A 21,794-nucleotide genomic window follows, 5' to 3' on the forward strand; every position below is an offset into this window, starting at 1 on the left:
ACATGTCTTTCTAGTCTCCTTAGTTATCAGGACAATTTCGGCTGGTCCTCACAAATTCAGAGGATTTGGTTTTAGGGTTAAAATTAGAAATAGGTCAGTGTTTGGGGCTGGGGAATGTATTATGTCAGGGACTGTCCTCACAACTATAGAGACTGTGTGTGTGTGTGTGTGTGTGTGTGTGTGTGTGTGTGTGTGTCTGACTCATCTTTCATTTTTCATGAATTCTATTTTCTTTATTTTCTTTAAATGTATAGTTTCCTCCAAATACCCTCTGTACTGTTCACAATGAAGTTGGTTAAAACTCTTACAAACTTATTATATGAAGGAAATCACTTACTACTAATATTCATTCATGTCACTAATCATCACTAATATGAACTAATCATCACTAATCATCACTAATGTCTGGAGGCGTTATTTATCATCTCCTCCGGACGCCTTCATAGGCAGGGCCTCAGCTCTCTGCATGTAGTGACACATCCTGTTCCCGTGGACCCATCTGTGCAGAGCGCTGGTGCTGGGCGGCAGAGGAAGAGCCACTTTCTCTGAGAACAACAGGGAGGGGTTCGAACTCACGGCTGTGTCTGAATCCTCAGCAGGAAACTCTTTCTCGCTTCAGGTAAGATCTTCTGTTCCTCTTCTCCTTCTTCTTCTTCTTCTTCTTCTTCTTCTTCTTCTTCTGTGTTCAAACGTTTCTTCACTTTCATTTTATCCTCTGCTTTGTGTTTGGCGCTCGTGCACGGCGCGGTGCGTGGGGATGGTGCTGAGCATGAATGGAGCTGTGTGTGTGTGTGTGTGTGTGTGTGCGCGCGCGCGCGTGCATGAGCAGGAGCAGGGATTTTTATAAAAGGGCTTCACAGCTCCATCAGGCGCGTGTAACATTCATACATGTGTGCGGTTAACGTGCGGGTTATGTGCGTGATTTGTGGTGTGTGTGTGTGTGTTTGTGTACGTGTGTGTACGTGTGTGCACGCGCGCAGAGCCCGTGCGCGGGGATGGAGCAGCGTGGTGACGACACGCACCAACTGAGGAACTGGTTTGTACTCAGGACACTTTGTAACGAAAAGTCCTTTTAAATAAAGTTTGTTCCTCAACAAAGTTTCAAAACAACAAACACATAGAAACAAACAGGGGTTGTAAATAAAGTTTCACACAAACTGAAATGATAAAGATAAAATGATCATATATATTAAAATTATATATATATTTTTATGATATATATAAAAATCTGAAATTAGCTTGAAGCTTTTTCCTGGTTTTCTACTTCAGGATGTTAATAACAAGTTAGCACAGATCTGCTTCTCTTTTCTAACACTGAAACGTCCCCTGGATTCACACTGTGAGCTGGAAACTGAAGAGAATCTTCTCCATGGATGAAACCGTGAATAGAGACAAACACTGGACCCCCAGTTTGCACTGGTACAGAAACATCCGTCACGTGGTTCGGATACTTGTGGTTTTTCTCGTTGGTTAACAGGAGGAAACAGAGAAGTTTTGAAGCAGCCAACGTTTGAACTTGTCTCATCATGAGTCGGGTGTTTCTGATAATGTCATGAATGAGTCCCAGTGGTTCCAGTTCAGTGTTCCCACCTGAGCTTTAACTGGTTTCACCTACATGAGTACGTGTGGAGGCCAGGTTTACCCGTGTTGTGGGGACCTGACTGTGTTTACACAGTTAGGATTAAACAAGGAGTAACTGTGGTTCAAGTTCAACTGAGTCTACAGGAAGTTAATGCAAGTCTCTGTATTGTCCTCTGAAGTCATGAAGGTGTGGAGACATGTAGGCTCCTCACTGGTTTTAGGATTTAGTTGTTATGGTTAAGGTCAGAGGTCAGTGGTCCTTTGTGGTTTGGTTAAAGTTAAGTTTACGTATGATTTGGTTCAGGTTGAGGTTTGTTGAGGCTGTTCCACAATGAATAGTTTTGCAAAGTCGTAACAAGGATAACTATGTAAACTGTGTGTGAGTGTGTGAGTGTGTGTGTGTGTGTGTGTGTGTACACACGTCTTCCTGCCGTCGTCGTGGTCCGCCCGCTGACGCTCACGAGCAGTGAGCTTTGCAGCTTTGGCTCCTTCTCCGCCCCGGCAGGTCGAACCCGTTTGACAGCTTCGTCTTTAATTGAACACCCATTTGAAGAGTCAAACCTTCTTTATCGTGTTGCATCACTTCATGTTACCGCTTCAGAGACGAGTCCCACTTCTCTTATTTTCTTCTTTGAGAAGTCTTATCTTACAAGCAGCAGGAAGTGATGCTCCGCTACCTGAGGTTTTAAATACCACTTCTGTCTAAAGGGTTCGATGACATAGAGATTTATGCTGAAACAGTTTGGTTCACACCAGGATAATAAAGACATTTAAACTGTTTAAGAAGAGAAGGTCTTTGAGTTTTCTTGGATTTTTCTTTCCCCAGGTCTCTAGTTTATTAAGAATCAGATGCTTAGCTCAGTAATGTGAAGGTAAGAGTCTCTGGAGCTGAGAGTCAGTGGGTGTGTCCTGTCCTCACCAGAACGGGCCGCTCCCACCCAGCCTTTATTATTGTCTCCTTCTCAAGAGTCTGAAGTCTGTAGAGACGAGAACAACCAGATTCCAGAGCAGCTCTCTGTCTCCTGAACACTGCACGTCGCTCACAAGCTGCATCCGTACGACTACGATTTGAAAACAGCCTTTTCAAACTAAAACCATCTCTGTCCACACACATACACATGTACTCTAAACGTCAGAGTAGTGTGGTCATCAGACGAACCTGGAGCAGAGCTGATTATAGAGCAGGAAGGACAGGTTCTTATTATGATCTTAGTGTGTTGCTGCTGATCATCACTCTGCAGGTGCAGGTTTATTATTGGAGAACTGGCCAAGACAAGTTCAGATGAATGTGCAGAGCGAGTGTGAAACACGAGGACACTTCTCCTCCCACCTTCATTCTCTCCGTCTCGTTCACACACATTCGCGGACAAACGGTTAAACAGCAGTGGGAAGTGAGAGCTATGCAGCATTCAGTCGCATGGCTGCGCAGAGAGAAGAGATGACACACATGCACACACATGTGCACACACATGCACACACACACACATGCAGGCAGACACACACACACACACATGCTCACAGACGCACCTCATAGGGATTATATCTTGACCTTCTTTCCATAGGTTGAGTTACTGTATAGTCATGTCATCAACCAGAATACAACCAGAGGCCTCGTTCCTCTGCAACAGCTGAAAGTTACTGAGCTTTTTAAAAGAGCAGGACCTCACAGCCCCCTCACCCACACACACACACACACACACACACACACACAGCTCCCCCACACACACACGTACATCTATCTTAGTGAAGACACATTCCCTATAGTCCCTAATCTAAACCTGATTCTAACCCTAAAACCAAGTCTTAACCCTCAAACTTTGAAAAAGTGAGGACTGATCTAAATGTCCTCAGTACAAGTACACACACACACACACACACACACACACACACACACACACACACACACACACTTATATCCAGAATGACAGTGATTTCTTTCTTTAGTCTAAATGTTGGTTCCCTTGTTTCCTCAGCGATGGCGGAGGCCCACCAGGCGGTGGCGTTCCAGTTCACCATAACCCCAGAGGGCATCGACCTCCGGCTGTCCTACCAGGCCCTGAACCAGATCTACCTGTCAGGAGTCCGATCCTGGAAGAAGCGAGTCAGTCGCATCAGGGTGAGTGACGGAGAAATCACTACGTGCAGCCAGAGCTGCGTGTTTGTGTGTGTCTGCACACGCACGTGTGTAATGCACTTCCTCAAATTTGACATTGTATTGTTGTGTGAGGCCGGGTGGAGGTAGGGATGTGATTCATGTGATGGAGCTGAACGCAGACGGCTTCATTACAGGGTGTGAATCCTCAGCCGGTTAAAATGATGAGTCTCTGCTGACATGTCCTGACACGACTGTTGTCCTCCCTCTGGACGGACGCTGCTGTGAAACCAGCTCAGGTCTCTTCGTCCCGTCAGTCTGCCTGAGTCCATGTCAACATGGAGAAATGTCCCCGAGCGTCAGTTGTTCAGATTTTCTCTCAGAGCAGGAATCCGGACGTTCTTCAGGTTTCACCTCGTTAGGATGAATAATGTTGTTTCTTCTTCTGTGGTAACAGAACAGGGTGATAAAGGGCGTGTACCCCGCCAGCCCTTCCTCCTGGCTCTTTGTCGTCATAGCGATCCTGGCCACCATGTACATGCGCTCGGATCCCAGCATGGGGCTCATCGACAAGATACAGCAACACCTGCCGCTCAGGTACACGCACACGCACACGCACTCACACACGCACACACACTCACACACGCACACTCAGAGCAGATAAACAACCAGAGAAGAAACGTGAGCATCGTCATGTTTGAACGTGATGATGCTGTGAACACTGGGAACTCTCAGGGGCCTTGACAGGTGGAGGTGGAGGAGGAGGTGGAGGAAACACAGGTTGAACACTGGACGAGAGAGGAGGAAACACAGGTTGAACACTGACGGCAGCAGTCACGTGATTTACTGATTGATATGTTACTGACAGCGTCACAGTCTGATTTTAGAACAAAGCTGATGATTATGACCATCACACTGTGATCTGTCTCGTAATAAAGTCAAATCTCTAACAACTCACGCTGCATTCAGAGCTGCACTGAATTCTGGGTAATCTCTGGAGGGAGGTGTATATGAGAAGGTAGATGTCCGAGTGAGATGCTCCAGCTCCTCCTGGTAAGAACTCCAGATAATGTCCGACTGGGCTCGTGTGAGGAACCAGCAGGAGATTCACTGGAGGATTCCCTGGGAATGAGCGGGCGCTTTGATGAAGATGAGGCAAAACTTAAAAAAACACAACAAATATATATCTCAGGATGTATGTGCTCGTGTCTGAGTGGAGAATCTCCTGTTGGGTTGTGCATGTGAAAGACCAACCAGACAAGACTTCACCAGCAAGTGACTCACAAGTTGATTATTACAAACTTTATGTTTTAAATAGTGAATAAAACGTCTCCGGCATGAACATCAGCCAACATGTTACCAGATTTATGTTTTTATATGAATCAATATCGTCCTCAGCCTCAGAACTCTGAGTCACGGATCTAAACGAGTGTAAATATCGTCTGGAGCTGATGAATCACGTGGGCGTGTCTGTCACCTTTCACCCGCTTCCCTCCGGGCTCTTTAACGACTTTTACTACGCTGCTGAGTCACTGTCCACCCCCCCCAACTTCTGAAGTTGATCATAACATACCAATAATATTTGTATTCATTTATTTAAGGTATCTTTTTATATATATATATATATATATATATATATATATATATATATATATATATATATATATATATATATATAATTCAGTGTTTCCCTCTATTCACATATTTTATCACATTGTGTTTGTTCCTCACTGTCAGTTTATTAAAGCCTGAATACATTTATTATTATTTCCTAATATGATTTGCTGTTGATACTCGTCACATCCACATTGTCATACTCTGTGTTATTCCTGGTTTGTGTGATTCTCAAAATGTGACTTGACAGATGTGGAATAGATGAACTGAGTTACTGATCCTCTGCATCTGCATTATAGTTAATTATAGTATAAATTAGTCTTAATGTGTACGATGTGCTGCCCCCTGCTGGTTGTTGTGGCGCATATCTACAGATTACAGTAGTAATGTGGCATTTGAGACCTGATCTGCAAATAAAGTCCATTTATAAGCTTTATATATGACGAACTCTAATATCAATCAATAACCTGTGTGTCTTCCCAGCCTGCACGTGTCGCTCAGTGCTCAGGGGCAGACCATGCTGTCGGCGCTGGTCTTCAGCACCCTGCTGTGGCTCTCCCTCATCCTCGCCCTCCGGTTCTGTCTCAAGCTGCTGCTCTCCTACCACCAGTGGATGTTCGAGCAGCACGGCCGGGTTTCCAACACCACCAAAGTCTGGGTGGTAAGATTTCGCCGCCGCTCTGGATAGAGGAGATTACCCAGAGTTCAGTGCAGGTCTGAGGTTCTGTCTCGCTCTGTTTCTCTCAGACGCTGTTGAGGTTGCTATCGAGCAGGAAGCCTCTGCTGTACAGTTACCAGACGTCTCTACCTCACCTGCCTGTTCCTGCCATCAGAGACACACTGAACAGGGTGAGCACACACACACACAGACACACAGCACACACACACAGACACACACACACACACACACACACACACACACAGACACACACCTGTGCACGTTTACATGCACATCTTCACCCCTTATCTCCTCTGTGCACGTTTTTGTCTAAATGAGTAATGTCCACTGACCCTCTCAGTACCTGGAGTCGGTGCGCCCCCTGCTGACGGACCCAGAGTTCCAGCGGATGACCGAACTCGGGAACCAGTTCGAGTCCAGTCTGGGAAACCGTCTCCAACGCTACTTGAAGCTTAAAGCTCTGTGGGCCACTAACTATGTAAGTGTGGATGTTCTGCATTTTAAACACAGGGTCCCGTTGCTCTTTTGTGTTTTTGAATAAAGTATTTCCTCCTTTTGCTTTGAATGAGGAACGAACTTAATGTTTCTGTCTCCAGGTGAGTGACTGGTGGGAGGAGTTCATCTACCTGAGAAGCAGAGGTCCCATCATGGTCAACAGCAACTACTACGGCATGGTAACCTGCCGCCGTGTCTGTTCTGTAACCGAGAGAGAGACTCGATCTGGGTTTCATGACTCGTTTGGAGCAGAAGAGAGAAAACTTTGATTATTCTTCAGCTCTGATCCGGCTTGTGTCTCTGCCTCCTCGTCTCCTTTCACTCCTCGACATCCTGTAGTTCTTGAAACTGACGAAGTCATACACGTCGTATATTAATCAGATTCACTTCAAAATCGCTCTGTGCAATCTAGAGAAGCGCGGAGTCAAAATTGTGATGTTTCGCCACGACACAGGAAGTTGTTCTAACGTCGCAGTGTATGTTCAGATCTCCCTTAAACCTGATTTGTTCTACGCTGCTTGAAGCTTTAATTCATTAAGTGATCGTTACAACCCCCTCCTCAGCTTGTGCCCCCTCTTACTGTCATCATGATCTTTAGCTTTAAACCTAACGTCCTGTGTGTGTTCGATTGTCCAGGACTTTCTGTATGTGACCCCGACCCCGCTGCAGGCCGCCAGAGCAGGAAACACCATCACCGCTCTGCTGCTGTACCGCCGCAAAGTCAACCGGGAGGAACTCAAACCGGTAAAACTCCACGGATTGATTAATGAGCTGAATTGGGTGTACTGGTGTGGGAGGGTGTGTGTGGGAGGGCATGTTTGCAAAGGATGTAGAGCAACACGCTCCCAGATCATTATGCAGATATCATTCATAAAAGTACATAGAAGTAAATATTGCAGATTAGAAAATGTTAGGAGGCCTTTAATTATTTTATGCACCTTTTTAACCTTTCTGTTTGCATGTGTGTAACTCCACATGTATCATGGTCTTACTTTCTAGTTCAGGAAAAAACTACGAGTGTTACATTAAACAATCAATATTAATGTGTGTGTGTGTGTGTTTTAGAGTCGTGTTCCAGGCACCGTCATCCCTCTGTGTGCCGCTCAGTGTGAGAGGATGTTCAACACAACACGCACTCCAGGAGAAGAGACCGGTAACACACACACACAGCTACACACACACACTCTCACTGCACATGTACGTTATTGTTTGTTGGATCAAATTCTGTCCGCTGACGTTCGGACACGTTCGGTTGGTTGAGAGGACAGAACCCGTTGGCTCTAACCGTCTTCTCCTCCACAGATGTGCTGCAGCACTGGCAGGACAGCGAGTTCGTGGCGGTTTACCACAAAGGCCGCTTTTTCCGTCTGTGGGTGTACCGCGCGGGACGCCTGCTGTGTCCACGCGAGATCGAGTTCCAGGTCCAGAGGATCCTGGACGAAACCTCACCGCCGCAGACTGGCGAGGAGAAACTGGGAGCTCTCACTGCTGGAGACAGGTAGGAACAGTGGAGTGTGTGTGTAAAGTGAGCACGATGTAAAGTCCAATTATCCAGATTAACAAACTCTATAGAGTTTATTGATAAGACGTGTTTCTATAATTGAATAAACTCAAGATGCAGTATGTGTGTCTTACCACTGGGGGGCACCAGAGTAGTCGGACCACACCAGCCTCATTATATTTTCTCTCACACACACTTTCTATTCGTGTTTTCAACTTTAAGAGCAAATGAGGACGAGAGTTTCTCTGTGCTGCATGAAGCTTATTGATTGGAGGGAGTCTAAGTGATGAGTTGCTGCTACATTATTGAAACAAGTCTTGGCTCGATGCGCAAGAACATGTTCGCGTTCGACTGTTATTTCTGCTACATGTGTTCAGTTGAGTTTGTACCAACGCGTCAGATTCAACAAACGTTTCTGTCTTTAGAAAACTGTAAATAACGTACACATGGTGGACCCACCGCTGCGTATTTGAGTGATGAAGATATCAAACGATCCAAATCAATGCTCTAATAAAACCATATAAGGCAGCACTTCCTCCTCCATGTTAGACGTGTTCATATCTGTAATTGATCTATAATAAAGTTTAAGTCCACAAAGCTCCTCTGGACATTGTGACCTTCATCAGGTTATCAGGTTGAATCACTGCAGATCACGACAGCTCCGGTCTGAAGAAATCTCAGGTCGTGATATATCGGTCTATATTCAGCTGGGACCTCGACACCACATTGTGATGCAGTTCACTGCTTCAGATATTTGTGGTAATCTAGTCATGACACGCATCGAACAATGGTACTTCCATTCAGAGCTGGATCACAGCCAGTTCTGATGTTCGCAGAGTGAAGCAAAGTTCATGGAGTTCAAAGACATTCAATTCAAGGTTTCACAGACAGTCAACATGTCCATTTCTTGCACCACTTGTTTATTTCTGTGTATTTGTAAGAAGGAAAAAAAATCATAATTTGGTGAATGTGAAAATTGAAGGTTTCTGTGCAAATGCTTATGTGTCACATTATAACCGTTACCTGTAGAAAGCCTCGTCTCTTCCTGGACGCTCATGATAACAAACGTCTCTCCAGTTGATTGAAACCTGAGTTTGACATCTTGCATTTCAAGTCGTTCTTCCTTGTTGGAATGAAAACTGAGGAGGTTGTAACCAGCTGATAAATGTCGGCTGATCTCAGTTGAACTTGGCTGATTAAGCCCATCTGCTGTTTCCTCTTTGATGAACTCTGCTCCTCAGACTCTTTGTGTCTTGTGGGTTTATGGCAGCGTTTGGGCTCAGTTCCATGTTCTCGGGACTGATGGTCACCCTGGTAACAGATTTGTGTGTCACCTCCTTTCCCAGGGTCCCTTGGTCTCACATCAGGAAGCAGCACTTCAGCTCCGGCATCAACAAGCGCTCGCTGGATGCCATCGAGAGGGCGGCGTTCTTCGTAACTCTGGACGACGAAGAGCAAGGCATGAAGGGGGACGACCCGGTGGGGAACCTGGACCGCTACGCCAAGTCGCTGCTCCACGGGAAATGTTACGACAGGTGAGCGGGAGACAAAGTTCCCAGAGGCCTTGGGATGCAGGATGAACCCAAAGGGGCTTTTTGCTTGCGTTTGAATCCTGAAATCCACAGATGATGATTGATGATGACATTCATCATGGGGATATTTAAACTCTGAACAACCGTCCGTCCTCCCCTGCCCTCATCTGTCTTCGTCCGTCCTCCTCTGTCCTCTCCCGTCTCTCTGACCTTCTTAGACGCTTGGCAGCAGCACAATCAGTCTCATAGGTCAGGACAACAAATCCCCGTTCAGTCCTTATGAGCTGTTAACACTGTCCTGAATGTGTCTCTTTGTCCACTGCCCATTCAAATCCGTCACACACATTAACATACCACGTTCACATTTTTTGTATTTAAAAAAAACAGCAGCCTTTATAAGAATACTATAATTCATTCATAAAAACTTTTACAGTTCATCTTTCATCACCGGCCAAAATCAGAGATGGATTTCTCCATCGACCACCCAGAAAGTTCTCATCGAATTAATTCCTGGAGCCAGCGGAGGGTCAGGCTTTCATTTGATTCAGAGCAATAGAGGTACGAGACTTCAAGGTTCTTTAAATTGAACCTTGATTTTCACCTTCGGACTCTGTTCCCCTAAAAATAACGCAGCATTTCAGAAAGAGGAATAATCCGATCTTATTGTTTGTTGGTTTTCGTGGTTGTGAACTCCGCGTTCACACCTGAGGATTGTGGGTAGTGTCGTACTTCTCCTTGGCTTCACCAGTAAAACACAGTTGATATAATTCAGACTTGTGGCTTCTGCAGGAAAATATCAGCAAAATGTCACGATCTCTTAGTTTGTGGTGAGTCTACCTTGGATGGTTAAAATGTTATGGCTGATGGTTAAACCCTTGTGTCGGCTCGATTCGTTAAAGGTTAGTTTCGAGGTCACGTGAACAACAGAGCACTCCGCCGAGGTGACGAGGCTCAGTAACACTTTGACTTCTAAACCCTGTTGTGGTTCAGTCGCGTGACAAAAACATGATAACTTCACTCCTGAGATTTACATTTGTGGTTTTGTGTGAAATGTCTCAACAACAGATTTTCCCGTCAGGATCAATTTAAATGAATCATCACAAAGCCTCATCCTCTTTGTTAGTTATTCTCATCTTATTCAGGAAATGTTTTTTTTTTTTATTACCTGAATAAAACATGTAAAAAGGCAGAAAATATTCCAGCTGCTGTTTTGTGTGAATATTTTTTAGTAGTAATAGTAATTCAAATAGGAAAATGAGTGTTTGGATTAATGCATGTAAAAGAACAGTTCTTGTTTCTTCCCGCCCTGCAGGTGGTTTGATAAATCGTTCTCTATTGTGATCTACAAGAACGGGAAGAGCGGCCTGAATGCAGAGCACTCGTGGGCGGACGCTCCCACCGTGGCTCACCTGTGGGAGGTGGGTGTGTCCGTGATGATACGACTCCAGACTGAGACTTTTACAAAAAACGCTGCCTGAACGATTTTTAGTTAGTGAACTCTGAGGTGTTTTAAAAGTGAGATGCCCTCGTCCTCCCACTGTCACGACTGAACCAGCAGCGGTGACATGAACCCTGTGTATGTTTGATTTGTAAATATGTGTGTGTGTGTGTGTCTCTTCTGCAGTACACCCTGGCCACAGACGCCTTCCAGCTGGGCTACACTGAGGACGGCCACTGTAAAGGGGAAGTGGACCGCTCGCTCCCCCACCCGCAGAGGCTCCACTGGGACATTCCCTCAGAGGTGTGTGTGTGTGTGTGTGTGTGTGTGTGTGTGTGTGTGTGTGTGTGTGTGTGTGTGTGTGTGTGTGTGTGTGTGTGTGTGTGTGTGTGTGTGTGTGTGTGTGTGTGTGTGTGTGTGTGTGTGTGTGTGTGTGTGTGTGTGCGTGCACTCATTGTCTCTGTGATCATATCATACGTTGTTATAAATGTACACAAACAAAGAGAGAGAGAGATTCTCTGGTTCAAACACGTTCACAACAGGAACGTGTGCGGCGTGTTCGGGCAGATCCTGGGTCGTTAGGTTGATTCTGTGCATCGCCACCGGCGTCGTTTCTTCTCCAAAAGCTCTTGAACCTCGTCGTCTTCTCCTGGCTTCCTGATGCCGAGATGCCACGAGCTGTTACACAGGAAACGACCTCCTACCCAACCTAGGTTTTGTGTTTTACGTTTTTTTTAATTTTTTTTTTATCAGTGGCGGTGCACAAAATCATTAAGCTAATGACTGTTAAACGGTTAAAATCCCCACTTCAACTAACTGTATCCTGAAAAATTCCACACGGAGTCCAATCTGCTGTCCCCTTGTGATTAAACACTACACGTCCTCCACGGAGTTGTGTCACATTAGTGTGTTTCTGTCGTCCTGCACCCGGGCTGCAGGTTTTAGGCCAGGAGGCAGGCAGGAGAAACTCAGCAGAAAGTCCAGATCCTCTGACTCCAATATTTGCATTCTCACATGCGGCCCCTCGGTGCAGGTCTGAAAGCAGCTTCATACCGTTTCGTACAGCGACTGTATTTCTGCAGACCTGTTTGAATGATCATGTATGATCGTCGTCTTCACACCACCATCAATGTTTCGGCTCTTTTTAAACAGTTGAGACAAATCAACTGGTGTAAATGATGAATGTGATTTTTACTTTTTAACATCAGTTGATAGTTTTGTCTTGCAGTTGTTGGATTAATGTATTTTTACAAACAAAACGAGTCTTGACATTTCACATGAAAGACAGACCCACAAATTCAAGCTCATTTCCTGACAGCAAATGAAAGCGAAGCCTGAGGAATCATTAAACAATTGACGGACTATAGACTTTATCCTTCCTTCCTCTCTTGTGTCTATATAAGAGGTGTGTCTCCAGTCAAAACAAATACAGGAAGGACTAACGAAAGTTCAGGACGGATCAAAATAACACAGCAGACTGAAATTTAACTTCTTCATAAAGTAAGAGATTTAAGGTGAATCTGAGTGATGATTTACATGAGATACTCTGGTTCTGTCAGAGCGGCGGGATTCTGTCTCCTCTTCGGTTTGAATCACGTTCTGAAGGAGACTTGATAATTGTCTTTTTCCTGATTCCTTTAGAACATCTGCAGCTTTAATCATCAAATGTTTGTGCGTAGCCTCTATCCTTTAGTTTGAGTTTGTCCAAAGGAGAAATTACCTGCATGCTGTATTCATCAAACAAGCTCTTATCTTCTTCTTCCAGTTTCGCTCCCCTCCCTCTGACTTCCTGATGCCGAGAGCGATAAACATTTCTGCTCCTTATCAACTTCTACATGAACTGTTTTCACAAGCTGCTTTTTCCACGACTACCTGGGTTTCTAACAGTACTGTTTAGGATGCACTTGTCAGGCTTATGGACGTTATGTTAATGACGATGCACAAGTTAAGATCTAACTTTATTCATCCCACACTGGAAGGTCACCCGTTACAGCAGCCGGTCAGATTGAGGCAGACAAGGGAATAAAAGTATGAAAAATAATATAAAGAATAATAACAAACCTCACTTCAGAAGAATTTAGTTTTTTGTCCCAATGGGGACATTTGTCCTGAGCCAATGAGCTGCTGCAGCTGCACAACAGTACATTGTGCAAAACACACAACTGTGTGTGTGTGTGTGTGTGTGTGTGTGTGTGTGTGTGTGTGTGTGTGTGTGTGTGTGTGTGTGTGTGTGTGTGTGTGTGTGTGTGTGTGTGTGTGTGTGTGTGTGTGTGTGTTCATGAGTGAGTGTGTGTGTGTGTGTGTGTGTGGAGGTTGTTTGAGTGACTCACCTCAGACAAAATGGCTGCGATGAAGGGGATGCCAGGGACTTTCCCTCCTTCACCCCTCTGTCGCACTGTTTGGTTTTCACTTCCTGAACTGGAGGCATTTCCAGTAAAACAAACCATTTCACTTTAGCTCCCAGATGCTGCTGCTCGTTGGCACTGAACCCAACTGGGAGTAAGGCCACGACAAACAGCCGGCGGGTTGAGCAACCCTGCTGCTATTCCTTTCACCCAGATCCATTTCACTTTCACATTATCGTCCATCTGCAGCGCCCCGTCACTTTAATAGCTGAGCTCAACCACATGGTTCCTGATCTGAGTAATCTCTTTGTTTTGTCAAGAAGCATTTTGATTATCCTCCATTGTGAGATGGTGAAATTATGTCGTTTTCTTCTGTAGAATCCACAAGTCCGACTTTATTCAACTGCGTTATAAGAAAAACGTGTTTAACTCCTGATGTCAGGAAGAAATGCTACACTACCCACAATCCTCGGGTGTAGTAATGACTCGGGTTGAGTGATGAAACAATATCAATATAATGATTTAGCACTATAACTAAAGTGCAGTGAAGTGAATGAGCGTGTTTTGAAAAGAGAAAGAGACAGTTCTCCATTACTTAATGACCACTTTAGTCACTTTGTGGTTTTGTGTTTGTTGAGACACTGGAAACATCTTTTAGCTGACAGCAGGATTCCTGTTCTCACAGTTTCACCGTTACACATTTTATGTAAACTTGTGTCTAAAGTATGTAATATATATATTTTTATTACACTCTTCATAAAAGACATTTAAACAGATTATTGCAGGAGACGATGGTTAAGTGCAGCAATAAATCAAACAAATGGTTAAAAAGCAATATAATAACACAAACAACAGAAGCAGTGGTAGAATATGTGAGAAGTCCTGTTTACCTCAGTAATCTGGTTGTGAGCCTTGATTCTGGATCTGAAGCACATGGGCCGTGCTGAAGAAGTGAAACCAGTAACTGACACTTTAAAATACCTTAAAGTGTCGTGTTTCATATTCTCCTTTTAACAAAGTTAACGGAGATCTACAGTTTACCTGACAGATGTTTTGCCTCCTGCCTTGACACCAGAGTCGAGTGAGGAAAGTTTGTCTTTATTGTTTTAATCTCGTGCGGCGTCTCGGTCATAAAGAGAATCTTTACGACCTCCAGAGTAACGAACTCACTTTCCTCTGGCTCCTTATCGTCTGGTTTGACGTCTGGTTTTACTAAATTCCCCAAACAATAGAAAATAAATGCCAGGCGTTGTATTGACGAATGTAATCGTCAACAATCCCATAAAGAACAATGTTGTGTTGCCCAGTGATCTGCTGGCTCTGGAGTAAAGGTCCTTGTTTGTCGGGACGTTGTGTCAGTTGTGACGGGGCAGGTAAATGTGTGCGTGGGTGGGTCGGTGGCTTTGTGTGTCCTCTCCCTCTAATCTATAATAAACTCCTGCAGCAAAAGCGAATGTTGAAACCAAACAATGACGTTCACTGATAAGAACTTGGCTCAGAGCTTTTGTTTTGGCTCGTGTCTGACAGAGCGGTCCATCTCCACACTGGACTTTCCACACACTGTAAAAATCAGAATCCAACTCCAGATACATTATTCTAATCTCATTTAGTTCCAGCAGTTTATGTCAGGGTGTGCGCTGTAAGCCGGGCCTGGGGGAGCGAGTCTTCTCTAAAACTCCTTTTCCTGTTTCTTTAACTGCTTCCTGGCTCCTCAATATCATATCGAGCACATCATCCCTTAAAGGGGACATAGCATGCCCATCTTACCACAAGTTGATATGGTTCCTTGGGGTCTTAATGAAATGTCTGTAACATACTTTGGTCAAAATACCACAAGGATCATATAAAACAGCTCCTTTTTACCCAGTATAAACAGCCCTCCACAGAGTGACCTGTTTTGAGTGCCTGTTCCTTTAAATGCTAGTGAGCCAGCTCCCCCCTCCCCCCTCTCCCCCCATGATTTTAAACGATATAAATTACATATTTTATATGATATAAATTATCAAATATGCATCCCATACTTTGTATTCCCCTTCTGTTGTCCTGGAGTTTTAATTTTCCCAATCACATAATTAATCACACTCTCTCTCTCCCCCCTCCCCCACCCAGGTTCAGGATCAGGTGCACAGATCCCTCGCTGTGGCTCAAGTGATCGCAGATGACGTGGACTGTCACGTGTTCCCCTTCAGAGACTTCGGCAAAGGACGCATCAAGAAGCTTCGCGTCAGCCCAGATGCCTTCATACAGATCAGCTTACAGCTGGCATACTACAGGGTAACACACACACACACACACACACACACACACACACACACACACCTCACACAGTAGAAAAGCATTTACGTGCTCTAAATTAAAATCTGATTTGCTCCAACATGTCTTTAGGAATAATGTTTCATCCTGTTCATGTTCAGCGCTAAACATCTAAGAATTGTAAAAACTTTACAGAAATGGTTATTAAAAACTTTGACAAAGTAGGAAGTGGCGAATAAAAATCCAAAAGCAACTCACTCAGTGTGATTCTCAAGTGCACATTTAATAATTATCCCCTCGTCACTGTAACAACTGGATGCTTCAGTATATTTAAAATGTGTGGAAAGCTTTTATTAACTTATTCACTAACTTGTATTCACTGTACTTCTAAGAGTTAAATAATACCAGTCTTATGATCCTGACACACCTGAGATCTCCTCTCCTCCCCACCTCCTCCAGGATCGCGGGGGTTTCTGTTTGACCTACGAGGCGTCGATGACCCGTCTGTTCAGGGAGGGCCGCACGGAGACGGTTCGATCCTGCTCCAACGAAAGCTCTGCCTTTGTGAAAGCTCTGGAATGTGGAGAGGTACCGTTCTCCTCCCGTTCTCTACAGGAGGAGCTTCTTAAAGTCCAGCGCTGTATTTCTGCTAAACGTCGAGGTGTTGGATGATGTGTGTCTTGGTTTTTCAGACACAGGAGCAGTGCAGGCATCTCTTCAAACTGGCTTCAGAGAGGCACCAGAACCTCTATCGAATGGCCATGACTGGAGCTGGAATTGACCGACACCTCTTCTGTCTGTACGTGGTGTCCAAATACCTGGGGGTGGAGTCCCCGTTCCTGAAAGAGGTACATCCGTCAGTGTTGTGTCAGTGTCTATCCCACTTCACCTCCTGTTCCTGGATCACGTAAACTCCTGTGTGGCCTCTCGTGTAGTTCGGGGACCAGTCGGAGGTTTGTCCTGGAGACAGGTTGTGTAGGTTTGTCCTGGAGACAGGTTGTGTAGGTTTGTCCTGGAGACAGGTTGTGTAGGTTTGTCCTGGAGACAGGTTGTGTAGGTTTGTCCTGGAGACAGATTGTGTAGGTTTGTCCTGGAGACAGGTTGTGTAGGTTTTGACCTTTTGTCTCCCTATCACAAGACTGCAGGTTGTGTAGATTTACCTGCACAACAATTCCTTTAAGCTCCTCCCTGGCGGCAGAATCATCAAGAATGTTAGATTTTGAGGAAAAGATAAGATGCGATACGACTTTATTAAATTCTTACGTCAGCTTGCTCCAAGATGACAGTATCAACAATGTAGAATATAATGTAGTGAATTAAGTATAAAGATATAAGTAAAGATAAAAGTAAAGGTAATAACCTATACTTTTGTAAATGAAATCAAAATATTAAATGTATACTCAGTAATTTAAAACCAGTGCCTAACGGTAAATAACAGTATAAATGAGTAACATGAGACAGAGACACTAACTCGACTAAAGTGGCCGAAGGTAGAAATGCTAAAGTTACTAATATTGGATACTGCGTGATATTGAAATAATATGATGAAAGTATATGAAGTCAGCCACTTCTATGATGTCTTCATTCCAGGTTTTGTCGGAGCCGTGGCGTCTCTCCACCAGTCAGACCCCAGTTCAGCAGATGGAGCTGTTCGACCTGAAGAACCATCCTGACTTCGTGTCGCTGGGCGGCGGGTTCGGACCTGTGAGTAACTCCAGAGGTGAAGTGGCTGCAGAGTCGGTGTCCTGTGAGGCTTTGATGTCATGTGATCTCTCTGCTCCCGGCAGGTTGCTGATGACGGTTATGGCGTTTCTTACATCATCGTGGGCGAGGATATGATCAACTTCCACGTGTCGTCCAAGCGCTCCTGCAGTGACACCGTGAGTACTGAACTTACACTCCGCGCTATGATTGAAGATACAAGTTCGTTATTCTGTGAAGTGGTTTTCTGTAGGAACCCTGTGAGTGCGGCTGTTCTGCACCTTTTAAACCCTCGATGGAAAAAGATGACCTTGGAAGTTGATTTAATTCCTTCTCGGTCGAGTGAAGATGAAGTTGTGCAGTAACTCAACCTGACGCTTGCTATCTGACAAATGTGTTTGGACAGTCGCCAGCCACAGGCCCGATGCAAGCAGAGATATTGTTAACTGAATTATTGCTCAACAGCAGCGGTGATATTAGCTGTACTTGAGTTTTTCACTGGTTGTTACAGAGTTGAGGTGCACGGCTCCAAGCATGAGACAGAGTTGCGTCACTTTCTATTTGTAGTTTAACCGCAGCTGTTATGACAGGACGTGATAAACCGTGCAGAGCTTCGCTGTGTGTTTCCACTTCCTCCCCCAGCCTCTGATTTGCACTGCGTTCTCGTCGTTCTGTGAGAAGATGAAGTTGCAGGACAGAAATCACAAATCTCGTTATCTGCCTCATCCATCCTGTCCTAAACATTTACCCACTTCTCCTCTCTCTCCACTTCCTTCTGTCTCTGTGGTTTTCTCTCTGCTCTTCCTTTTCTCACAACCTCAATTCCTCTCTCTGCTTCTCTGCTTTTCAGGACTCCCACAGGTTCGGAGCTCAGATAAGTAAAGCCCTCCAGGACATCATGATTCTCCTCACTCCCGACGCCAAAACCTCGAAGCCTCAGTCCAAGAAGCTCCTCTGAACACGGCGTCTCACATGGTGCGCACGTGTTCCCCTGTCGACGAGCGTAGAAACCGTAGAGAGCCCGTTTTTAATTTAAAAAACCGCCATAGGACATGAATTGAAAGCATTCTTTTCATTGAAAGGAGGGAATTTACTGATTTATAATCAAAGGGAGAAGAGACGAGTTGCTTTTTGTTTCAGGTGAAACACAAACGTAGCTCCAGGCTCTTGTCACTCACACACATATTTCTGTTGTTGGATCTTATCAGAAACAATGGAATGCGGCCTCACCTGAGCAATAAATTTAATTCTTTCACATTACGGCCAAACTCCTCTCTGTTTAGACACGGCCTCATATTCGGCACTAACACATAGACTTTAGTTTATTTCTGTAAAAGGGAGTGAAGGTCCGTTTGGGGGAAATGTTAGGTCGACAAATCTCCCTCAGAATAAGTGGAACGATTCAAGAGTTCCTAAATCTCAATAAAAGCGAAGAGGAAACTGTGTTCTTTCATCGTAAGTGTGAAATGACGCTTTGCAGCTGATCCCACTGACATGTGTCGAAACAGTTCGGGGTCATGAAGTGTGAGAATTGTGTTTCGTCGCTGCGAATCTGAAAAGCTGAAGGAATGACGTGTGAGACGATCAGACCTCCAACCAACAAGAACTCCAGAGAATGTCAGCTTCTCTTTCCCACATTCCCGCAGCAGGACATTCTCTGCTCGGATCACATGTTTTTGTTTAAACTACATTGGCACCGGCGAACGCATGCACACAAAGCAGATGTCATCAGAGGATCTCCTGTTTCTCACATCAACTTCTGGTTGGTGCTTTGCTGGTTTTCTTTGTGCATTAGTGTCGCAGGGAAACTGGCAGAAAATGTAAAGTTCACCCACTGGTTTGGAGCTTTTTATTCTCATTCAGAGGTAAAAACCCCAGATTCTCTGTGTCAGGACAAAGTCCACATGGAATGCAGTGGAGACTCTGGCTAGTTTCAGATGTCTGGTTGTTGGTGTCGGCTGGAATGCACCCCTGTGGAAAAGCAAATACAAAATAATAGTTCCTCTACTTTCTACGATTTTGTTTCATGCATCATTCATCTGGTTCCTCGTTTAAAATAGTTTTGAATTTGGTTGCGCCACCTTGGTTTAGATTTACAAGATTCACATTTTGTTGTTTGTCAGGATCTACTTTGGATCAGGTGACGACTCGATGTCATACTGAAGTTTTATTTACAGCCCTGTGAAGGAGGGAGGGAAGGAATAAATAAAGAAGTGTAAACTACTTTCTTTTTTAACTTCTCAGGTCAGCGGGTGGGTTTATTGAGGTGTAGATGTTTTTCTGCTGTTTTTAAGGTTTGGAAACATGTTCTTACTCTCACATACTGAACCAGTTATTTTGATCTTTCTGGAAACTGCTTTCAATCAGGCCGAGTTCCACATCGCTGGGTTTCTTTAGTCCCACATCTGTTTCCTCGAGCTCCAGTTCGGTTTGTTCAGCTGCCAAGAAATGTATCGAAAGCTCAGTTTATTTCCCAAACTGCTCCTGATGAGGCCAATCCATTTTATAATTAACGATACACAATAGGAGGAAGTGAAGTCAGTTCTGTTAACGAAAGGAATAAAAGGCTCCAGACTTAAAGTAAACAGTACTGTGACTGAGGCGACTGCTTTAAAGGCCAAAGGTTTAAAGTGTCAAGTGACACAGTCCTCACACAGCGATGCACCCGTGTTCAAGAAACCTGAGTGTGCCTGAAGGCAAGTATTGATTCAGTTAAACCGTTTCAATGCAACTTTAAATTCAATGCAACTCCTGAAAGGAAATATTGTGGAAGTGTCTTCTCTCTCTCTCTCTGTGTGTGTGTGTGTGTGTGTGTGTGTGTGTGTGTGTGTGTGTGTGTGTGTGTGTGTGTGTGTGTGTGTGTGTGTGTGTGTGTGTGTGTGTGTGTGTGTGTGTGTGTGTGTGTGTGTGTGTGTGTGTGTGTGTGTGTGTGTGTGTGTGTGTGAGAGTCAGATAATCGCCGTCGTCCGGTTCTCGTGTGCGATGATAAAAATCTGGAATCACATTTGGGTCAAACTCATATTTTGTGCTTGTGACATAATGATCTTCTAATAGTCACCTGTTGTGTGTAAAGAAGTTTTTGTAGCTGTACAACTTGTTGGTACATTTGTAAAGATGTTTTGTTACTGTAGAAATATTTTGTACATAAAAAAAAAAAACACAGCTAACCCTAAACCTTTGACACATTCACATATTTTTGCACATCCACAAAATATTTCTACAGCTACAAAACGTTCACATCCACGAAAAAAGGTCTGAAGTTGCACACAATTTAAAACGTGTAATCAATATAGCGACACAGCTTTTTTACACACACAAAAGGTGATGTGCAACGTCAACATTATTTCACCAGCACAAAGTATTAGTGACCCTGATTCCATAAAAAGCTAATAACTCATTTACTGTAACGCATGGAACCAGTGTGAATAACCACAACATGATTTCTGCTCCTCGCTCGTAATACGATTTAGAAAGTTTGGATAGAAATCTTCTAGTTTTGTCGAGGTGTCGTTAACCTTCCGTCTTCGTCTGCTCACATTTTGTAACTGTTCTAAATTTGTCTTTACCGTTTTGCTGACCTCAGACCACAGTGGCTTCTATTAGTGTCTCAGGTCGTCTTGTGCCTCGTTCCCCAAACTGTGGAACGCCAGAGTAACACCGAAATTCACGATCACGCTGTTTTCCAGCCAAAAGACACTTATAATCATTTTTTACGTTAAAACTCATCACCCGATTACCAATCAGTTCTGTAATCTGTTTTCCCTTGGTGTCATTATTAAGGGCTTCTTATCATTTCTTTTATAAGAATGTATTCATGTAAATGCGCTGATGTGACACAGACGTGCTCGAAGTCTCAGTAATATCTCTTCATGCCTCACCCTGCCTGGAAATCATGAAACCAGAGAAACCGATCGTGTGCCTCAGTCCCATCAAGACGAACTCATGGATCTGATCAAGTGGTGGAACTCTGGCTTTCAGTAGTTGAGACAATGTGCATCTCATCACGAGGCAACAGTTGAGTTCGCAATTAACTTTTAGGACTAAACTAATCCTGAATATTAGCACTGTCTTTTCTTACCTATTTGGTTTTGGGATACTTTTCTCTACTGGTACGTTATCTACAGTTTTTACTCTATAGGTTAATAGTTGTGATGTTTACTGACTAAACGCTCCAGAATATTCTTGTTACTGATGTTTTTCACTTTGTTTTTTTTTCATTGTTAAACTTATTTAAATGTAAATTGTGGACTTTGTGCTTTTTATAGATTGGGGATGGCATGTGATGTAAAATAAAAAAAACTTACTGACCCGACAGTGAAACTGCATTTGTCTATTCTTTAAAAACTGTTGAACATAGTATTACAATGTTTTAGAATGGATTCTATTTTTTTTTTGTTCACTCATTCAAAATGATATTTATGACTTTGAGTTTAGATCAGATTTGAATAATGTAGATTTAGATTTAATATTGAAATATAAAATGTATATTTATATGCAACATTTAGATTTTGATTAAACATTAAGGTTCAACCTTTAATATTAAGATTTAACATTGACATTATC

The 21,794-nt window shown here is 43.9% G+C and overlaps 1 protein-coding gene across 1 annotated transcript; it reads left to right on the plus strand.

The window, feature by feature from the left end:
• The first annotated feature begins 489 nt into the window (after positions 1–489).
• Positions 490–21,545, plus strand: cpt1a2b (carnitine palmitoyltransferase 1A2b). The gene is made up of 19 exons (XM_047343816.1): positions 490–619; positions 3,555–3,697; positions 4,131–4,270; positions 5,771–5,948; positions 6,035–6,136; positions 6,307–6,444; positions 6,563–6,640; positions 7,098–7,205; positions 7,527–7,614; positions 7,764–7,959; positions 9,309–9,497; positions 10,807–10,912; positions 11,119–11,235; positions 15,387–15,551; positions 15,990–16,118; positions 16,223–16,378; positions 17,121–17,234; positions 17,318–17,410; positions 18,082–21,545. Exons 2-19 carry the CDS (start codon positions 3,557–3,559, stop codon positions 18,187–18,189), a joined length of 2,346 nt encoding a protein of 781 aa, XP_047199772.1. The 5' UTR covers positions 490–619; positions 3,555–3,556; the 3' UTR covers positions 18,190–21,545.
• The last annotated feature ends 249 nt before the right edge of the window (positions 21,546–21,794 follow it).

The sequence above is a fragment of the Hippoglossus stenolepis genome, chromosome 16 (genome assembly GCF_022539355.2).
Source record: "Hippoglossus stenolepis isolate QCI-W04-F060 chromosome 16, HSTE1.2, whole genome shotgun sequence".
In the NCBI taxonomy this organism is placed as follows: Eukaryota; Metazoa; Chordata; class Actinopteri; order Pleuronectiformes; family Pleuronectidae; genus Hippoglossus; species Hippoglossus stenolepis.

Coding starts and splice junctions, on each gene's coding strand:
- cpt1a2b (XM_047343816.1), top strand. CDS start 3,557: ATGGCGGAGGCCCACCAGGCGGTGGCGTTCCAGTTCACCATAACCCCA. Junction 4,271..5,770: donor CAGCAACACCTGCCGCTCAG/GTACACGCACAC, acceptor GTGTCTTCCCAG/CCTGCACGTGTCGCTCAGTG. Junction 6,137..6,306: donor TCAGAGACACACTGAACAGG/GTGAGCACACAC, acceptor TGACCCTCTCAG/TACCTGGAGTCGGTGCGCCC.